Source organism: Neovison vison, chromosome 4, assembly GCF_020171115.1.
Source record: "Neovison vison isolate M4711 chromosome 4, ASM_NN_V1, whole genome shotgun sequence".
Taxonomy (NCBI): Eukaryota; Metazoa; Chordata; class Mammalia; order Carnivora; family Mustelidae; genus Neogale; species Neogale vison.
In genome coordinates this window covers 3,665,263-3,684,426 of record NC_058094.1, presented here as the reverse complement: position 1 = coordinate 3,684,426, position 19,164 = coordinate 3,665,263, and the positions used below count along the sequence as shown (strand labels likewise).

The following is a 19,164-nucleotide window of genomic DNA, read 5'->3' as shown; positions in this document are numbered from 1 at the left end:
CCTCCAGAGCCCATGGCCCTCAACACGCAGCTCAGATGCTGGGACCCGGAATCTTCTCTCCCCTGAGCCCAGCGCCAGCCTCTTGCTGTGGCCCCTGCGGACACTGGGGCTTCCTCCGTCCCAAGCTCCCAGGTACCCGCGCTGCTTGCTCTCGTCCACGCGAACCTGACAGCAGCGGGGCAGAAGGGGGAGCAGGCTCATTCCAGCCACACTGAGCTCTCCGGCAGACCAGGAGCCACGCGGCAGCCCTGCAGCCCCGAGTAAGGGCAGCTGCCTCTGTCGTTGGAACGGCGGTGTCCAGATGCTCTCCACGGAGACCTGGGTCCGGGCACGGCCGCTGAGGAACGCCGGGCCGTCTGCCTACATTCTCTGGGCCTGGTCCACCATCTGCTAATGCCCACGAGCTCCAGAGCAACACGAACTTCACACAAACGTCACAGGACTGTCCCGAGAATAAACGGACCAGCAGTCCTGGCCACCGGCAGCACAGCGCGAAGGGCCCCTACTGGGAGTGCCTGCCGCGCTCTCCTGCTCCCGTTCCCCTCGTCTCAGGGACTCAGCCGCCCCTGCTGGCGCCTCAGGCTCCTTCGGGGATCCTACCCCACCACAAGCAACTTACTAAAGGGCTTCCGGGGTAATTCGCTCCCTGAGGAGAATTCCCCAAACGCAGTCTTCGCCATGCCGCTGCGCAGTCTGCGGGTGCCGGCGAGAGAGCAGGATTGCTAGAGACTCTGCACGGCCCCCGCAGTGACCATGGGCGGTCCTGGGACAACCAGGGCATTAGGACGCGTGCGTTTACCTCCTTCATTCACTGGGTCCACGAGGCGCTGCTGGCACGGACTGAGGGTAAGGCCCTGCGCGTCTGGGGATCCTGGCGAGGACTGACCCGAGACTCAAGAAGCTCACAGGCTTGGGGGAAGACAGGCCCGCGAACAGACAATGCTGGCCTCTGGCAATCCCCTCCTGGCGGGGGGCACCCAAAACAAGTGACAGCAGGGACTCAAACAGATACTTGCAGCATGTGTGTGTGCCGACATGCGTCACAGGAGCCAAAAAGTGGAAGGAACCAGAGTGTCTGAGGTCACAGGGACAGACAAGCAACAAGCCATCTGGACACACAATGGAGTTTTACACAGCATCGAAAGGAAGGAAATGCCAGCCACACCGCAGAGCGGAGGAGCCCTGAAGACATGACCCTGAGATGTCGCTTGCTGGATGCCCCGGCCGCGGGCTCCCACTTCTCCGAGGACCCTGCCGTCCGCACGCTCATGGACACAGAAAGGAGGACGGTGAAGGCAGCAGCATAGGCGCTTATTCCTCCACTCTGGGGAAACCAAGGCTGCAGAGCAAGTAAGCCACAGCACCCACAGCTGACCCCAAGACACCACTGGCCTTGCCCCACAAGAGGGGCCACGGGGCAGCTTTCCTGCCCGACCCCGCAGACACTCCGTCACCTGGTGTGTCACCACAGCTCGGTGAGGGGTGCCTACTCCTCGGCACGGGGGGTAGGGCGTAGTAACTGGCGGGGGAGGGACCTGCCAGTTTCCGTCCTCCCAAGGGCAGCTGCAGTCCCTCGGGGAGACGGCGCCCCTCGGCTCCATCACCTTGACAAACCGAATCCGGTGTTCCTCATGCGGAACCTGCACGGTAGTAACCGGCATACGGGATGTGCTGGACCCCAGGGGTGCTTGCACGGCCCTGTCCAACCCAGGTCGGGACAGGGGCAGTCACTCCCTACAGGCACGCCCCACGTCACGGGCAGGACTGGGCAGGCACCTAGGCCTCGGAACCTGCCCCCACTGCTGGGAGCCGGGGGTGCTGACACAGCCAGTGATGGGCTGACACGGGGAGGGAGGAGGCGTGCAAAGGCAGGAACCAGCCTCATGCGGAGACTAATTCTGGCCAAGTCTCTGCCCACATCTTCCTGCCCGCTCCTGTCCACTTGGCCCTGATCGGACTCACAGGTTGAGCTGGGTGCCTGGTGGGTGGGGAGGGAGGCCCGAAGCCGCCTGCGCCTATTGGCTCTACTTTAAGACAATGGGGGACATCTTGTCTTCGATACGACTCTGAGCTCCTAGAAGTGATTCTCCCCAGAACCAGACATTAGGGCCCACAGTGGGGTGCAGAGACACCTGCAGCTACCTGTGATTGGCTGCCTGGCTCTCCGGGAGGAACAGGGGCTCAGCCCGCCGGGTTGAGGCTCAGCGTGGCCCGCCGGCTGGGCCACCTGTGTTCACAGCAGCTGAAGACAACGGGCTTTCTCAACCCCAGCCCAGGTAACATCACCTGCGCAAACAGCCGCTCCTCGGAGTAAATGGCAACCCACCCGCGGTTCCCAGAAATTTAATTTTCTCAAGAGGAATTGCTTCATATTAAGAATTTATTGGCCGGGAAGTTCTCTGTCTTTTATGAACACAGCACCGTACGGAGTTTAATTTCCATGGATAATGACTGAATGATTGTTTTTCTTCCTTTCCACCCACAGATCTGAATATCCTAATTTTAACATACGACACTCCATATTAAGTGACTTCTCAAGGTGAGGAGCAGAACAGGGAGAGAAACTCCTCGGGGAACAGCGCGCGGCTTTCCTGGAGGGAGAAGGGAGCGCAGTGTCCCACACAGATACGCACGCAGAGACCCCCCCCAGGAGGGACAGGCACCTCACTGCACTCGAACCTCCTTCCCCTCCTGCCCGGCAGACTCCTACCCTGGCTTTCAGACCAGCGCCCGTGCCCCTACGTGGAACACCCCGCACACACATGCGCACACAACATCTCAACAGGGCTCTTCGTGGCTCTGCTTCAAGGATTACAGCCATTGGTGCCTCGATGTCCATCTCCCTGGCTGCCTCCGGAGCACCTTTCCTCGTCTTTCGAGTGCCAGCATCCTGCATAGTGCCCGGGACCCAGGGGCGGCTTGCTGAGTGCTGAAATCACTTCACGAATGAAGCCTGTGTGCATATTTGCATGACGGCGGGCGTGGGGAAATGGGTGCTGCTCGTCAGAGACAGACCTCCACTGGTACGGGTGGCCCAGCACAGTCGCTGCTAGAGCGAGGAGAGTAGGACCCTCCGATGGAATGAGTCCAGCATCACGGGGACAGCCGCCGGAGCCCTCGGCCCAGGGCCAGGCACGTGTGGCTATTACTGTCCAACACGTGAGGACAGAGTCTCAGAAAGGTTGGTGGGTTGCCCGCTGCGAGTGACCAATGGCCACGAGGCCTGGCCCATTGCCCAGCAGCACAGGGGACTAGCGGGGAGTGTGGCTGGGGTTCTTGGCTAACGTGAACCCACCTGGTTGCAGACACTCCCAGGCAACGCTGGTGCAGTTCCGTGGCCTCCTCTGTGGCCACCGCTCAGCACTGCAAGCCTGCCGCGGCCACCACGCGGCTGGTCGGCTTGCATCCTTGTTGCTCAATCGGCTGCCGCAGCACAACCCACCACCGCAGGGCAACACAGGCACCATCCGTTCCAAGAGGACTCAGAAGCCTCTCACTTGGGGTGAGTCTCTGAGAGGGGGCGTCTCCTGTCAGCCCCAGGCTGGGACTCCCCTCTTCCAGGCCCTGAGCCAACAAGATCCATGGGGAGCAGGGTAAGGAAGGGCTCTTCTCCCTCCTGAGGGGAGTGACCCAGGATCAGGCCACTGCCAGCCCCAGTGAGAGCACAGACACTGTGATTGGGAGAAGTGGTGACCTTCCTGGGAGCCACCACCTGTGCTGAGTCAGTCCCAAGCCTTCAGCCTACCACCCACTCAGGCCAGCATCCCCCTGCCGCCATGGCCCCAGCAACACCCAGAGGGAACCTCCTGCTGGGGAAACACATCCCCTGGGGAGTCTGATGAAGACCTAGAGCCCAGGGGCTGGCTGGCAGTGGAGACGAGCAGTTGTGTTTCCCTTCTCTCCCTTTGTGACCACCATGTGAAGAGGTACTTTCTCTTTCAAAAAAAAGGTACCAAGCCCCCTTCCTTAGCTCATAGCCAGGTCCTGGCAAAGCTCTCTGTGATTCATTTGGCATCAAAGAGCTGGAGGGAAGTGGGATTGCGTACACAGTACCAGCAAAAGGAGGCAGCTTTCCTTTCTTCGGTTTGGGTTTCATCTAAGATCTGATGGGCCACATGACTCACAGGCACACAGAAATTCACTGGCAGAGTGGTGACCAATTCCCAGTACAGGAAAGGCTCCCAGGTGAATTCCAAGTCTCAGACTAAAAGACACACAACGGGGTGCTGGAGAGGGGGACACAGAAGGGTATAAATGTCGGGAACACTCCTGTTGGGCGGGCTCTGTGGCAAGCACTTTCCGTGTTCCCTTCACCTGGTGGGAGGCAACAGTTGTGCCACGTAGACAGAGGAGGAGGATGGAGTGGGGATCCTCCCAGAGCGCCCCCCAACTCTGGCATGCTGGTGCTTCCCCACAGCACGGCTCCAGAAGGGAAAGATGACGTGCTCAATGATACTGTGACCAGAGCAGCAAAAGTTCCGAAGCTTGAAACCCCCCATAATGGCAAAGCCATGGGAATACAGGCACAAGACCACACTCCACTACTGGAAAGGGAGAAAGTTAGTTATGAGTATGCAAAGTTTTCCGAGGCATACAGTTCAGTGAAAAAACCATGATGTGAAACAGCACATGCTTTTGTGTAAAAACAAAAAAAGTCTATATATTACGTAGAGTTTCAGAGAGAAATTCTGAAATACATGGAAGGGATGAAGAAAAATGGGCATTTGGGGAGGACAGGCAAGAGGGGAACACTCTTTTTTAAGAAAAATTTGAACCATGTACATATTTTACATATTTAAAATAAAAATTTTAGAAAAAATAAACAGTGCAGTTCTGCTGGAAGCAGTTGCAGACCTGATACAGCGTGGGCACGATGACGGAGCTCCGAGGTCAGGGCTGAGAAAAGTCAACGTGCCTCATCCCACCCGGAAGGAAGAGCTCAGCATGCAGGTGGGCTGGCAGATTTGGGTTTAATATGCACATTTTCATGATTCTTTCTTTCCTGAGTCTTTCCAGGGGTGTAAAATGAAGACCTCAGAATATGGCATATTACTGCCTCTTATGAAAAATAAATATGCCAGACTTTCAAAGCAGATCGCACCACGGTGCTTGCAAAATAGAAATAGCGCCTAATGAACGTGGCCAGGATGAGGAGCTTTGCGATGATTAGTTAGCGGGGCAGGTTAGCGTGTGAGTAATTACAAAGTTGCCAAATGGCATTGGGGTTTTGGAAACCATTCCATAGCATATTTTTGTATTAATTTGCTTTCGGATGTGAGCCATAAAATTATACAGCTGAGCTAATAAAGCTAATTACCTGCAGGTACCACCCCTCCCTTTCAGCCCCATAAGCCACCAAAAAACAGCCTGGTGTCTGAGCCTGGACACACAAATGCAAAGCCATCCAACCAGTCAGTCATGTAGCTGCCTTTCTTGCTCACTATTACAGGCAAGACCGCAAACATCCCACAACGAAGGTAGAGGTGGCAGCTGCTACTGTTCCTTAAATACATAGATCCTGGCATCTGGGCAAGAGATGGATAAATGGTGATGGGGACCACAATCCCACTGCTTCTATTAGAACATTTCCAAAGTGCCTCCCATGAGAGAGGCTCTTTGTTAAGTGTGTAATATGTATTTTTTCAATTCATATTGTCTTTAAATTAAGACTTTAGAACCTGACGGGTATAAGGCAGGGACTGCTAGTTCTGTTCAAAGTTTATTTATTTATTTTTTTAACTCAGGTGCAAGGTGAGAGTAAGAAAGCCGACAGAGCTATGAAGTGGCAGGTTCAAGCAGACTGACCCTAGAGCCCATGTTCTGCACCGCACTTTCTGAGAGTTCTCTCTAAACACTATCCATTCTCAGGAAACCTGGTGTGGAGCAGGGCAGACAAGTGGCGGGACCTGTCCGTGGTGCTGAAAGGCTCCCTCCCTTTAAAGCCCTTTCCCGTCACCCAAAACCCAGCAGTCACATCTCCAAGTAGTCAGTGAGAGTCACTATCCTGAGATTCTGCTCCTTTCCCTTACAAGGCAGGGCTGGTAACTCTGCAACAGGACTGTGGAAACTCCGCTGGTGTGCACCCAGGCTTTGCAGGTGTACTAGGCCACATCCACAGTAATCACAAAATAACCCATGTGCCTGAGCCAAAAGAGAACACAAGGTCCCAGCTAAGGTTAGCACAACTCTCATTCTGCTTCTGGGGCCTTCCACAGGGAGCATCTAACTCCCCAGCAAGGAACAGCAAATTCCATGTTTGGCGCCCTCCATGCTTGCTACTTCTGCCTCAAAGACACAATTGAGTTCCCTGAAGTCACTGCCCTTTGCGCACTCCTCCTACAGGTCACAAATCCTTGGAGGTGGTGAGCCATGAGGCCCAGGGTCTGGGACTGGATCTTGCTCAGTATGAACCTCTTCTGACCTCCCTTCCCCAAACCAGCAAGGTCAAAGAGCAAGCAGCCATGCCTTCCCAACTGCTTAGCTGAATTCAGAGGACCACCTGTGGTGGTGAGCCACAGGTCACCAGCCTGACACACAGCAGGTGCTCAATAAATGTCTGCTGCTTTTTCCTGAGCATGCGTTATGTGTCAGTTACCTACAGATCATCTCATACAGCCCTTATAACAATGTCAGATCAATAAAACCTCTTTAGGGATGGTAAGAAACTTTTCCAAAATCACACAGCCAAGAAGGGGGAGTGTAAGGTTCACATTCGGTTCTTCAACTCTAAGTGCGCTGCACATCCCCTGCCAGACTTTCTTCGTACGTGCCACACGTTTCCAGTGAGATGCATCTTAATGCCACAGTGTTAACCCAGCAGACGGACTAGGTCAGGACCTCACCTTTAAGATGCCTTTAAAGGAACAGACTCAGAACAGGTACCTCAGAAGGCACTTCACTGAGGCCAAAAGTCTCTTGGACACCAAAAGGCTTATTCTTCCTTGTGTGAGGTGACCATGAAGTTCTGAGGTAGAACCTGAAGGCAGTGGGGACACAGATGTGTTTGGCAATTTTGGCTCAAGCCCATGCAGGGCACCGGTGTGGCCTACAGCTAAGATAATGGTATTTAGCTCCAGCAGGACCTGGCATATGTAAGTGAGGTCCTCTCCCGGAAAGGTGGGAGGCAGGGAGATGATGATTCCCACGTGGCAAGCATAGCCCCCGACTGGCCAATACTGGCACCAACCCAACCCCCGGCAGGCCGTCCCTCAAGCCCTTCCTATTTATAGGTATGTAAAACCTTCAGGGTTATAGAATCCTGCTTGGCCCCTGAGCCACCACCACATTCCAAGGTCTCCCTGGACACAAACTGACATTGTGATGCATCAGAATGGAACTCCATTTCAACACATTCCCTGGGGTAGATCACTCCAGAGCTTGTAGGCTCCCTCCTAATTCCCACATAGCACTGGTTATGAGCTGCAAACATCTATTGTCATAAGTGACTCCCCAACGCAGCCAGAGTGAGCACCCTGGGGGCAAGACCAGGTTTCCTACCTCCAAGCCCCTAACTCCAGATCTACGGAGCTGGGAGGCAGAAAAAGCCAACTGAGGAGGTCAGTTTTTCCAGGAATAACGCAGAAGGAGCTTCAAGTTATAACCCGTAAGGGCCACAGTTTGTTGACAAGTCACTGCCCACATAAGCTTGAGGGAGTGGACATTTATTGAGCACCTACTACCGGAGGCCTGTGCTTACAGAAGATGCGCAACCAAACACGACAGGTAAGCCCTCGCTCAGAGAGAGGTGCTATATTCCTTCCCCACAGACAAGGCTCAGAGCGGCACCATTACTCTGCTTTTCCACTGTAACCCTTGAGAGCAGAAATGGGTGTCAAATACCTAGAGCCCAACAGGAACCCCAGTCCTGGCAGTGAGCCTCTATTTCAACTCAACGCCTTATAAGGGCCTCACCAAGAGACAGAAAGAGACAGCAGAGACAGCCCTGCACTGCCCCACACAGCTCTACAGACTCTAGTGCTGAATTCCCAAAAGGCAGCAAAATCCCGAAACCAGACACAAATCCATTACGGTGACAGCAGGCCCCCAGGGAGTGAGGGGGGAGGAGCCCCGCCAGAGTCTGAAGACACAGCTCCCTGCCCAGAATCCTGCAGTGGCTGGCCACAGCTCTTGGGATAAAACCCAACTCCCCAGACCCTCATACAGGTGCCCATGATTTCCTCTGCTTGTTGACCTCTTCCTTCGCACACCCTGCACCCAAGAATGTGTACCAGCCATGTTGAACTACGGGCACTTCTTAAGACAGGTGGGTGGTGTCCTGCCCTGGTGCCCTTACTCCTGTGTTCTCCCCAACCTGGAACCTTCTCAGCCATTCTGTTGACTGGAGCCTCAACCTCACCTTACTGGGGATGTCCCCTCTGACTCAGCACCAGCCCAGAAGTCACCCCTTCCTTCTTCCCTGTCTGTGACGGCTGCACCCTGTAGTGTGTCTATGCTGTCCCAGCGGCCTGCCTCTGTCCCCATGTGCCTCCCCATTCCAGTGACTCACAGCAAGTATCTGTCAACACCCACTCTGTGCACTGCGGTAGGGGCTAGGCATGAAAGGCCTAGATGAGAGCCTTCCTACTCTTCCGGAGCCCAGTCTGTTATGTGAGCCTTACATATGACTGAGGGTCATTCATCGTTGTTAAGGAAACTTAGTATTTGTACACAGCCTTTACAGCATTCTCATGATACACAGTTAATCTTCTGCCTGTCTTGGGAACCACAGATGCTTACTTCCAGATCTTTAGAAAACAGCTAGATGCAAGGAAAATGCAGAAAGCTAATAACGCACCTTCCCACTCATCTTCAGCTAGCCCGTTAGCACTGAAGTATGTGGCGCCGTACTGCGATTTGCAAACACTGAGCAGTTTCTGAGACCTTGTCTTTGTTCATGGAGCTGAAGTTTACCATGAACTTGTCTTCTATTTTAGGGAAGAAAAAAAAAAAAAAAAGGATTGCTCAACCAACTCTCCCTGGATGATCCGGCCGCCCAGGGCTCAGCCAGACCCTGCGGAGCCCAGGGGCCCGAGTCCTCCCGGCCCTGCCCCTCGATCTGAACTCCTAGTTTACCCACAGCCTATGGAGCAAATCTGGAAGCCCATCACCAGGGAGCAGCCGACAGTCACTTCCAAGCTGGCTTCCAGGTGCGGGAGCCGGAGGGGACAGGCCTGCACTTCGAGCGTTCCCCGAGGAAGATGGACTGTCTGCACCCACGAGCCAGACCTGGAGAAACGACAGGTGCAGGGACTTAGCCCAGCCCCACTTCAGCTCAAATAAATTAGCAGATTGCCATAAATAGAAATTACACTAATGGAAAGGCTGCTTTAAGTGATTAATGAGCCTCTTTCCCATGACTGTTTTCCAATCTGCACCGCGAACTTTGGGAATGCTGATGTGGGTTGTTCTCCCCCCCGCGGGGGTGGCCTATACCTCGGCTCAGCTCCCTGAGGTCAGAGACCCAACTAGACGGGAAATGCCACATGGCCCAGTGAGCTGCCCAGGGACAGTGTGCAATAGTACAGCTCCGCCCGTCCTGCCGGGCTGAGGGTAGGGCCAGCAAAGTGGGGAGAACCCAGGGTGGGGGCAGCACTGACCAGCAGGGTGTCTGAGGGATGCTGCAACCTCATTCAACTTTCTCTGAAAAACGGGGGCACACAGAGGCCTTGGCAGAGACCGGATGCCCGGCATGGAGCCAAGAGCCACAACCTGAAGCCAGGCAGCTGGGCGCAAATCCCAGCTCCGCGCCTCACTGGCTGGTGACCTGGGACGAGAGTGGGAGAATCTCACGGGGTCTCAGTTTCCCCATCTGTGGAATGTGCCTAAAACCACTTCCTAGGGCTCTTTGTGAAAATTAAACGAGCCCATCCAGGTAAATCACTCAGAACAGTACAGCCCTTAGCACACACCTGACAGGCGTGAGCGGTCACTGCGTGAGTCTATTAGACACACCCTCATAGTAACGGTCAAAACGAAAGGACACAGAAGGTGTTGCACCGGGACATGCACCTAATGACACACGGTGCATATAGATCTGTGTGATGTTCACAAGCACGCTGTAGCACATGTGCGTGCACATGAACTGCACTCACGTGTGCATACACATGCAGACCACACACTCACGTTAATATCTCCGCCGGCTCAGGAAGCCCCTCCTGACCCCCCAAGCCAACTCCGAAATCGATGCTGCGTGTTAAACCCTGACTCCTCTCAGAGGGACTCAAGGTGAGCTTGGCCACCATGTCTGGATTTGGGGGAGATAGCCCTCAAGTCTGGGTCCACGGGCCCAGGAGCCGGGGCAACGGTAAGGGATCAGAGGTCAAAAGTCAGGCACTGTGCTCCTCTCTGGCCGGGAGCACTGCTCCGCCGGGAGCTGGAAGGCCTCGGAGTCGAGGGACTGGCAGCAGCTGGAGACACTGAACTCCCTCGAGGCAGACACAAAACGAACCCTGAATTTTGCTTAAGGTGATCCAGAAATCCACACTGACGACAGGAGGTGTTTGTATGAAATCCATTTAGATTAAACTCTTTCTCTTGACAGGGCTACTGGAAAAGCCTACTGCACTGTGTTTTAGAGGGATCTTGTTGTAAGAAATTCATTTGTTTGTTTGTTTTCTCAGGGGATGGGAAGCCCTGGCTCCATTAAGCCTCTCAGAAAACAAACGACAAGCCCACTAGGAAGGGTCAAGGGTGACCTGGGGCAGGCCCCTGCCCACAGTTTAATCTCTGGCCCTGCCTTAAAAGGGAGGCGGGGTCAGCTGGAGGCACATTCCCCTTACTGGGAAGAATGTGGTCTGGAAAACTGAGAAGCCAGGCGTGGCCGTGTCCCAGGCCGACTGTCCTGGTCAGGACCAACCAAACTGAGGACACTGGGCTGACGGTCTTGCAGGAACATGCTTGTGAAACTCCAGCAAAATCCAGACACAAATGTCAGAGCCCGTGAAGCCTCCCAGGTTCACAAGGTCGACTGGTGTTGGCAAGGCCAGACACTGCTTGGTAACGCACAGCCTGGTCCAGACGCATGGCCCTGTGCTCAGAGCAGCTGCCCTGCTCCGTGTCCCTCCACGTGCTGGCTACCTGCGTGTAAGTGACCTCTGCGTGCTGCAAAGATATTCCAGCTCCCGCTCTGGGCCGGCAGTCCTCTGGCATCTAAAACCCAGGCTACGGCTGGGCTCCTTGAGTCTCTACCTGGCCCCCGAAGCAGCCAGATGGTTCCAAAGGGCCTCCAGACAGAACCCAGGAGACACGTGCTTATCAGACCACCTGGCAGAGACGCTGTCCAGATGGTCCGGGTCACTGGCTTTTATGGGGATCAGCTGAAGTGTGCGTCCAGCTCTTGCCATGAAACCTACACGGGGATGGATTCTGATATGTCAGCAAGTATCCTGCCAACCCCTGAGATGCTCTTGGAGGGAGATTTGCAACAGAAACCAGGAAAACGAGAGCGGGAGAGGACACCGAGCTTGCTCCATGCTCATCCTTCGTCTGTTTCCAGCACAGATCGTCTGTGCACGGCTGCCCTCTGGAAGCAGAGCCCGGCTTCCAATAAGACTAATCTTGCTCATTAAAACTCCCTTCACACGTCCGCTACAGCCCTCGGCATAGTGCAGCTAAGCCGGAAACCTTTCCGTCTGCGCCATCAAAGAGACGCAAGCCATGCATTCACCAAATGGCTTTATTTTTTTTAAACCTTTTTATTTTACCAAACGATTTTAATACCTACACGCTGGCGACTACATGCAGCACAGAGGCCAGGAAAGGAGCACGCACCAGCAGGGCAGGGCCCACACCCCATGCTGCCCGTTGCAGAAGTCCCCGGCGCCTAGCACAAGCCCAGCACAGCGCCAGTCAGCAGGAAGTAGCTGCTAAGGGAACAGGACACCGCACAGACCCAGGAACGGCACAGCCCGGCGAGGACGCAGTGAACTTGGGAACAAAATGAACCTTCCTGAACTTGGTCAAGATGGTAACAAAAAGAGCGAGGCACTGAGTGTTGTAGGAGTAGGAGGGAAGTAGCAGCTCCGGCCGGCTGAGACGAGAGCGGTAGAGGTCAACAACAGAGTGGGCTCGGGACACAGGACATGTGAGCTAAACTGTCAAGGATGAGGAAGACTTGGTCAGACCCTGGGGGGCCCCCCTCTCCCCAGTTACAAATGGAAAGTGGAAACAGATCTGGCCAATCTCCGACCACCCCAGAACCAGCTACGCCGAGGTGTGCTCAGAACTACAGTCCCAAACTCCGGCGACAGGTCTGATCAGAGGTGGAAGTAGGGGCGCGGCCGAGGCCTGGCCCACTGCTTCCTGTGCGGGATGAGCCCGTCCAAGGCTGGGTCACGGGAGCAGCTCCGGTTCTGCTGGCGGGAGAGGGGGCGCCCCTTGCAGACACCCTCCAGGGTTGGGTGCTGGGCCTACACGAGAGCCGCAGGACCTTACTTCAAGCAGGCAGTAGGAAAGGACACGAGTTTTGGGATCCTGGCTGTTACCTCCAGTGAGTCAGTTTACTTCCAAAACGCACTTAGTTCTCAAACCAGAGTACTGTCAGTTTTGCCAGTCTGGGGTCAGAAAAACGGGATTATCCTGGTTGAGATCCAAAGAGCAGAAGAGATGGTGAGACGCAATCCTACAGCAAACCTGAGGGGGTAATCTCACCTTGACTGAACAGACAGGGACACGTGTCCCTCGGGCCACAGCCTCCCCACCGGACGCCGGAAGCAGCAGAGCTGGGCCTTCGGTCCTGGGCTCAGGCCCCAACCATGCAGGATCCTTGGTCCCATCCTAAAGCCAAATATGGGTGCTTCCTACCTTTACACGTGGACGGCTATTACCTGTTGACCACAAAATCGGATCTATCAAGGCTTCCCAAGTTCAGCAAAGACTGCCCAACCATGGAAGCTGGCAGGGAAGGCGGCAAGAAGGAGACGGTGCCGAGCAGCGGGAAGCAAGCATGTGTTCACCCAGAAGGCATCAGTGTTGGTCACGTGAGCCTGGCTCTTGGGCCTGATGATGTCTGTGCAGGCCCAGACCCCCACCCCCCAGAAGACCACACAGACGCTACATACCAGCCGGTTCCTCTTGCCAAAGAGGAAAAATGAGCAGGCTCAGACTGGTGATAAGGAGTTACACAGGAGAGAGAGTTTCATACAGATTTTTGAGGCTGGCAGGGAGGGAAAGAGGGAGCTGAGAGGAAGGAAGGAGGGGTGGGGGAAGGGAGGCCCCTGGCTCCCACTGCCCCTCTGGTCTGCAAGCTGTGTTACCAGTCACGGCCAATGACATAGGTCGCTGCTGCGCTCAGCCTCCGGGACGTGCCAGCCCTCACTCAGGAAGGCTCCTGCCTCAGCCCTTCCGGGGTGCGCTTTAAGTCCCCATTTCTGTGTCTGCTCCTCCCTCGACTAAGGGCATCTCCAGGACCCAGCACATGAGCGTAAACGAACGTCTGGCTCCTCACCGGGTGAACAGTGGGGCTGGAGTTCCTGGCCTGCCCGGGCTGCTCGTCCGGTCACGGCAGACACAGCGGAGACAGGCGTGTCCGCATCTACTGCAAGAGCCACAATTCCCATCAACGGGTCTATGCAGCCTCTCACGCTACAGACGGACTGTTTTTATTACTGCAGATGAGTGTCAAATTAGGCTCAAATTTTTGTATAAAGTCTAAATATTGAGAAAATATTACTAAAATGCATAATAGAAATATTAGCCAATTCAGTCTTTGGTCTTTCCATCTGCTTGGATCCAGGTTTGCAATAGCAAAAGTCTGCTATGCACCCACGCCAGATGTCGCTGCCAGATGAGAGACAGAGAGACCCTTAATACTCTTCCTCTCTAATCGGATCCGCCTAGAGGGACAGTCTCCCCAAACTTCTAATCGCCACATCCAGGAGACAGATGTGTCCGTACATGTACATAGTTGCTGCATGAGTTATTGAGCCAACACAGAAAACAGGGATGTCGACCTCCTGAAAGAGGCAGAGTTGAAAGAAGAGAAACCCCAAAACACCTCTGGCTTGTTTTGGTCATTGTTTTCAGAGAACACAAATACTTTGAGGGTCAGCATCACCCCATCAGATGAAGCACATCCCGGCCGAGGGCTTCCGTTACGTGCCTGCACCCCGCATCCTAAGGCTGACCTGGGCGGGCGGTTGTCACCACTGAGACGAAACGGCAGAGCCCTCCGCTGTGGTGAACGACCTGGGCCCACCCAGTGGTGGCACCAGAGAGTGGCAGGTGTATCTTTAGCAGGTGCCGCGGTAGCCCTGGCACCGGGGAGGCAGGGGCGCAAACCCCCCATTTCAAGGCTTCCTGCTCTTATCTGGACCCACAGTGAGATGACTCAAAAGGATGATGCCTTCCTGCCGGGCCTGCCAAACACACTGCCTCTGCCTCCAGGGGGCTGAGGTGGACTCATCCACAGCCAGGCCTCCTGGCTCTGCACTGAGCTCCCGGCGTGAAGCAAAGGCCCTGACGCCCAGGAGCGAGCATCTCGGAGTTTGCAGAACCTCTCCAGCTCCCTGAGCTTCAGCGTCGTGACCACAGATATCAGGACAGAAGAGCCATGGCCTCCTGCTGTCCCCCGACCCTCCCTGACAGCAGGACTGGGAACAGGGCTTTACCCTCAACACCAATAGGCAGGCAGCCCCACCACTTCCTGGCTGGGGGCTCAGCTCACCTCTCCCTAGGGGAGCAAGAGCACTAGTCAGAGGCAGGAGGAACATAGGAAACAGCAGGGCTGGTGTGCGGGGTGAACACCACTGCCTCTGGGGCTCTGTCACTCTGTCATTCCACCAGCAGGCACTGGTTGGGGGGGAGTGGGGGAGGGAGGCTCCAGTCACCCCTCCTTTTCACATCCCGTTGGACAAAGGCAAACACCGGAACCCCGTGGTGGGCCGCTGTGGTACGGAGGCCCTAGGCACTCGGTTTTCAATGTCTGGTTCCCCAGTCCTCCGATGTGACATGGGAAGTGCTTATTTTGTCCCAGCAACTTGGGGATGCAGGTCCGCCAGCCCCAGATTTTCTGGAGTGTACACAAGGGAACATGCCTCAACTCCTGGAAAACACCAGCCGCAGACTGAGGACCTTCCCAGAACCCCGCGAGATGGTCCAGGACGACCTGACACTACAGAGCACAGGATCCAGGCACGAACAAGGAGACTGAGGCAGGCACATCGGAGTGGCCTCTTCCTGGGGGATATTTGTGCAAACCATCCCCTAACACCGCAGACCTCTAGGACATCGCCCACCCCTACAGAAGCCCCTCTAATGTCACCCCTTCTGTGAAGCCTTCCTGAGTGCCCTGTGCTTCCTCCCCTGAACCTCACAGGCTCGACAGGATGCTTGGCCCGGCCCCTGAGGTGCAGCAAACCCCCAGCCTGCACAGCCATGCCCAGCGAGGCCAGGAAGCCTCGTGGAAGCCTCTTCCCACCCCCTCGGCCTCTCGGGTGCCTCGAGGAACACTGCCCCAAAGCAGATGTTCTGCAGGACGGCCGAGTGCAAACGTGAGTGCACCCGGGACTCCGGCGTGATGGCAGGTCACGTGGGCCGCTCTCGGGCCTCGGGACCTGTGCCACACCCCCCAGCTGCCCAGCAACTGCGTCCGTCCTGTGTCGAATTGTCACTCTGCGACGCTTCCCAAGCCCAGCATTGGGAGGCCAGCGTGAGAACGCGTCGCTAACACAATCGATGCTGGCAAGAAACACGTGACCCACGACATTTCAGGGAGGTGGCCTTCCCTCGCCCTGAATCCACCCTTTCTCGGTGGGAGCCTGGGACGGGGAAGGGGCTAAGGAAGGATAGCCACGGTCTGCGTCTCCTTGGCACGCCCTTTCTGAGCTCTGCATGCTGAGCACCTGGCGGTGAAGCCCCCCAGGGTAATTCTTGGGGAGCACAAGCCCCAAGCAGGGGGCACCACACGCCAAGGTGGCTGCCATAAAAAGGATATGATTCTCCAGTGGACGTCCAGCTTGCTGTCAATCTCCAGGCCACGGGCTTCCTGCCTCTCTTCCTCCAGGGGCTTCGGATTTGCAAGCTGTCCCTTCTCGCCAGGGGATTCTGGGAAACTCTCGAAGCTGAACTTGTCCACTTGAATGGCCATTCTAAGAGAGGGGAAACAGCAGAGAATGAGTGAGCAGGGCAGGGTCGGCAGCTGCCTGTCGGAGCGTCAGCACAGGCCTGCCGGAGACCGTAGGACTCATCATGTCAGTAGGTCAGAATGGGTTCATTCCAAGGAAAGGGACTGGCATACTCCCAGGGCAGCACCAGCCCCGGAGGTGATTCAGTGCACAGCCTTGACCTGGAGCACAGTCAGAGACCCTAACCTCAGAGGAGACTCACACTGCCCCAGAGAAAACATCATTTCTGGACCAGGGTGAGGCAGGCAGGATGCGGTGTGGGCACTTAGAGGGGACGGAAATCATTTAATGCTGGGGACCCCAAGAGCCGCCTCAGCAGTGGCCCCTTGTCTCTCAGTCGCACCCCCAGCCGTGCCTCGCCTGTCCCCATCTGCCCCCGCACCCGGGACCCTCTGTTGTGACACCCTCCCTGCCAGGTTTCTGCTCCACTACCATGTCCTCTCCAAAGCCTCCCCACCTGCTGGTGTGTCCAGCCCTCTCTAACTTCCAGCAGTTTCTAGAACACACTGGGCTCTTCCTGCCTCAGCCTTGGTGCTCACTGCTCCCCAGGCTGGGACCCTCTCCTCCTGAAACCCTGTTCTCAAGGCTGGAGCTTGAGGAAGGTGTTCGGGGTACCTCCCTCGCCCCACCTGCATGACACCATTAATCTCTGCCGTGGCATTTATCAGTAGCTGTAAAAACACTTACTTGTGGGCTTCAGGGTCTATGGGGTCTACCGGAATTTAGGTCCCTGAGGGCAGAGGTCTGCAAGGCCACGCCATGGTCTTCAGGCCTGGGTAAAGCCTGCACGCTGTGACCAGCTACTCCCCAAACAAACAGGGCGGGAGCCAAGCCTTCCCACCACTGCCACGCTGGGCCAATGTTCACCTCTCCCCCTCGCAGCTGCCTGACCTTGCACCTTGCCCTTGTTCCGCTCCGGGCCCGGGCACTCTGCAGCCTGCCTCCACTCCCCACCTGGCAGCTTGGAGCAAACTGCTGAGCTGCCCATAAATATACGGCCTTCCGCCAGGTGGTGTCCGGACCTCAGCTGCCCCAGAGAACGAGAGACTTGTGTGTCAGCAGAGAACGCGGGGTCTCTCGGAGCCAGAACTCCATCTGAAAGCTACACGGACTCCTTTCTGATGGCGGAAGTAGATAGGCTTACCGAAAAAGGTGGGAAAATAGTAAAGAGCATAAAAAAGAAAGAAGGACCCAAGCCTATACCCTAACTGTAATACCTGCATGCTAGTCTTTCTCCTATGTATTTGTACATCAGTGCAGTTCGAATGACTCTATTTATTACACATCTTGTCTTACTCACATGCATGCACATAAATATATACATAGACTACATTACACCTGCTTTTTCCCAGACTTATTTGAGAGAGAGACAGAGAGACAGAGAGAGCGCAGGGCAGGGGCAGAGGGAGAGGGAGACAGCAGACGCTCCGCTGAGTGAGGAGCCTGATTAGCAGCCCGATCCTAGGACAAAGATCACGACTCTGAGCCAGAAGTCAGCAGTCGGTTGCTTCCCTGGCTGAGCCCCCCGGTGGCCTCTGCACCGTTTCACTTTCAATGCACTACGAACACTGCCAAATCACCAGAAACCAGTCTGTAGGACACCCCCTCATGCGGCCACATGACGCTTACCCAATGATCGCCCTGCTTTCAGACTCCAAGCTCTCCCAATTTTTAAAAGATTACTGTTGAAAAAATCCTAAACATCTTCACGCTTCAGTTTCCGGTCTGCATTTACGCTGTGTGTGGAGCCCGTCTCGAAGCAGAGACTGAATCCAGAGGGCAGAAAAGGTCAAGGCTGAGGGCGCTGAGTTCGTTCTCAGGCTCCCCCTGAGGCACACGGGCAGCGAGACGGTGCCCCGTACGCCGCGCCCCTGCAATCCTGGCCAGGACAGAGTTTCAGTCTTCACTAGGAAGAGGCGAAATGCTGCTTCGCTGATGTTGTAATTGGCAGGTCTGAATCGCTCCAGAGACCGAACATTTTTCCAGAAGCTTATTAGCTCTTTCGTATGTACTTTTCTTCCCCCGTGAGGTGTCTACCCATGCGGCAAGAGCACCCCTAATTTCCCGCTCAGCAAGGGCTCTCCCCAGGCCCCCACCTTGAAAGCAGACCGAGGCAAACGAGTGTTCTCTTCAAGCAAAAGGTCAGGATATTTCCTAGCTTTCACTAAAAAAGGCCAATTTCCATTCACTGGGTAACCCAAAAGCAACTAATAACTTTCACCTTTGAAATGTGTTTGGCAACATTCAGGGTCCCAGGCTCTCGCTGCTGAACACAGAGGGGCAGCGCCCGGCCAGCACCCCACATCCTCAGGGGCAGGACATACGCCTAACGCTGCGCCCATGCGATTAGATGTGGGGGCTTCTCCGGACGGCTTTTTGAACAATTTCTGGAGAAGGAAGCACCAAACTGCACCACCTCCCTCCACCCTGGATGAAAGCATAAGCTGGCTGTGCCGTAACACGGACGCGGAAGGAGGTGGAAATTCACAGACACCTGCCCCGCGCCGAGCCCGGGCTAAGCGCTGTGCACGGACATCCGCCCAAGTGACTGCAGCCGGAGGAGGAACGTGATCTCCTTCCTCATCAGCCGCTGCCCCACGCCAGGGGCCGGCCGCCCGCATCGAGGCCGTCGCCCAGACTCAGCGCTACCGCTCCGCCTTCAGCTTCCTCCGGCTGGCGTGCCGAGCACCGAACAGGGAGTCGGCTTTTGGTCGTGCCGTGTGCAGAGCTGGCATGGGACACAGTGCCAGGGACGGCGAAGCCTGCTGCCTCATCTACACACCAGCGCCCCCTGAACCTACCAGAGCCCCCACCCCCACCGCCTGCGACAGGTGAGGCTGGCGAGCGTCCCGAAGGCGGTGTCCCTCCTTTCCCACAGACGAGAACGCTGGGGGACCAAGAAGCTAACTCACTAGGGTCACCCAGCTCAAAATCCCATAGCCAGAATGCCATGTCCGAAGCCAAGGATTGCTTTCCCAAACCACCGGAAGCACCGCTGGCCTGGACCTCTCCACACGGTCTCAGAGCACAGCCCCTAGGCGTC

At 55.8% G+C, this 19,164-nt stretch overlaps 1 protein-coding gene across 3 annotated transcripts in view; it reads right to left on the bottom strand.

Annotated features, from left to right (window-relative positions):
• TRAPPC9 (trafficking protein particle complex subunit 9) overlaps nt 1–19,164 on the bottom strand; it is a 521,456-nt gene that overhangs the window by 102,643 nt on the left and 399,649 nt on the right. For all 3 annotated transcript variants that reach the window (XM_044244893.1, XM_044244892.1, XM_044244894.1), the window contains one exon: nt 15,932–16,085. In XM_044244893.1, the coding sequence (XP_044100828.1) occupies nt 15,932–16,085 (154 nt within the window). The remainder of the gene's footprint in view (nt 1–15,931; nt 16,086–19,164) is intronic.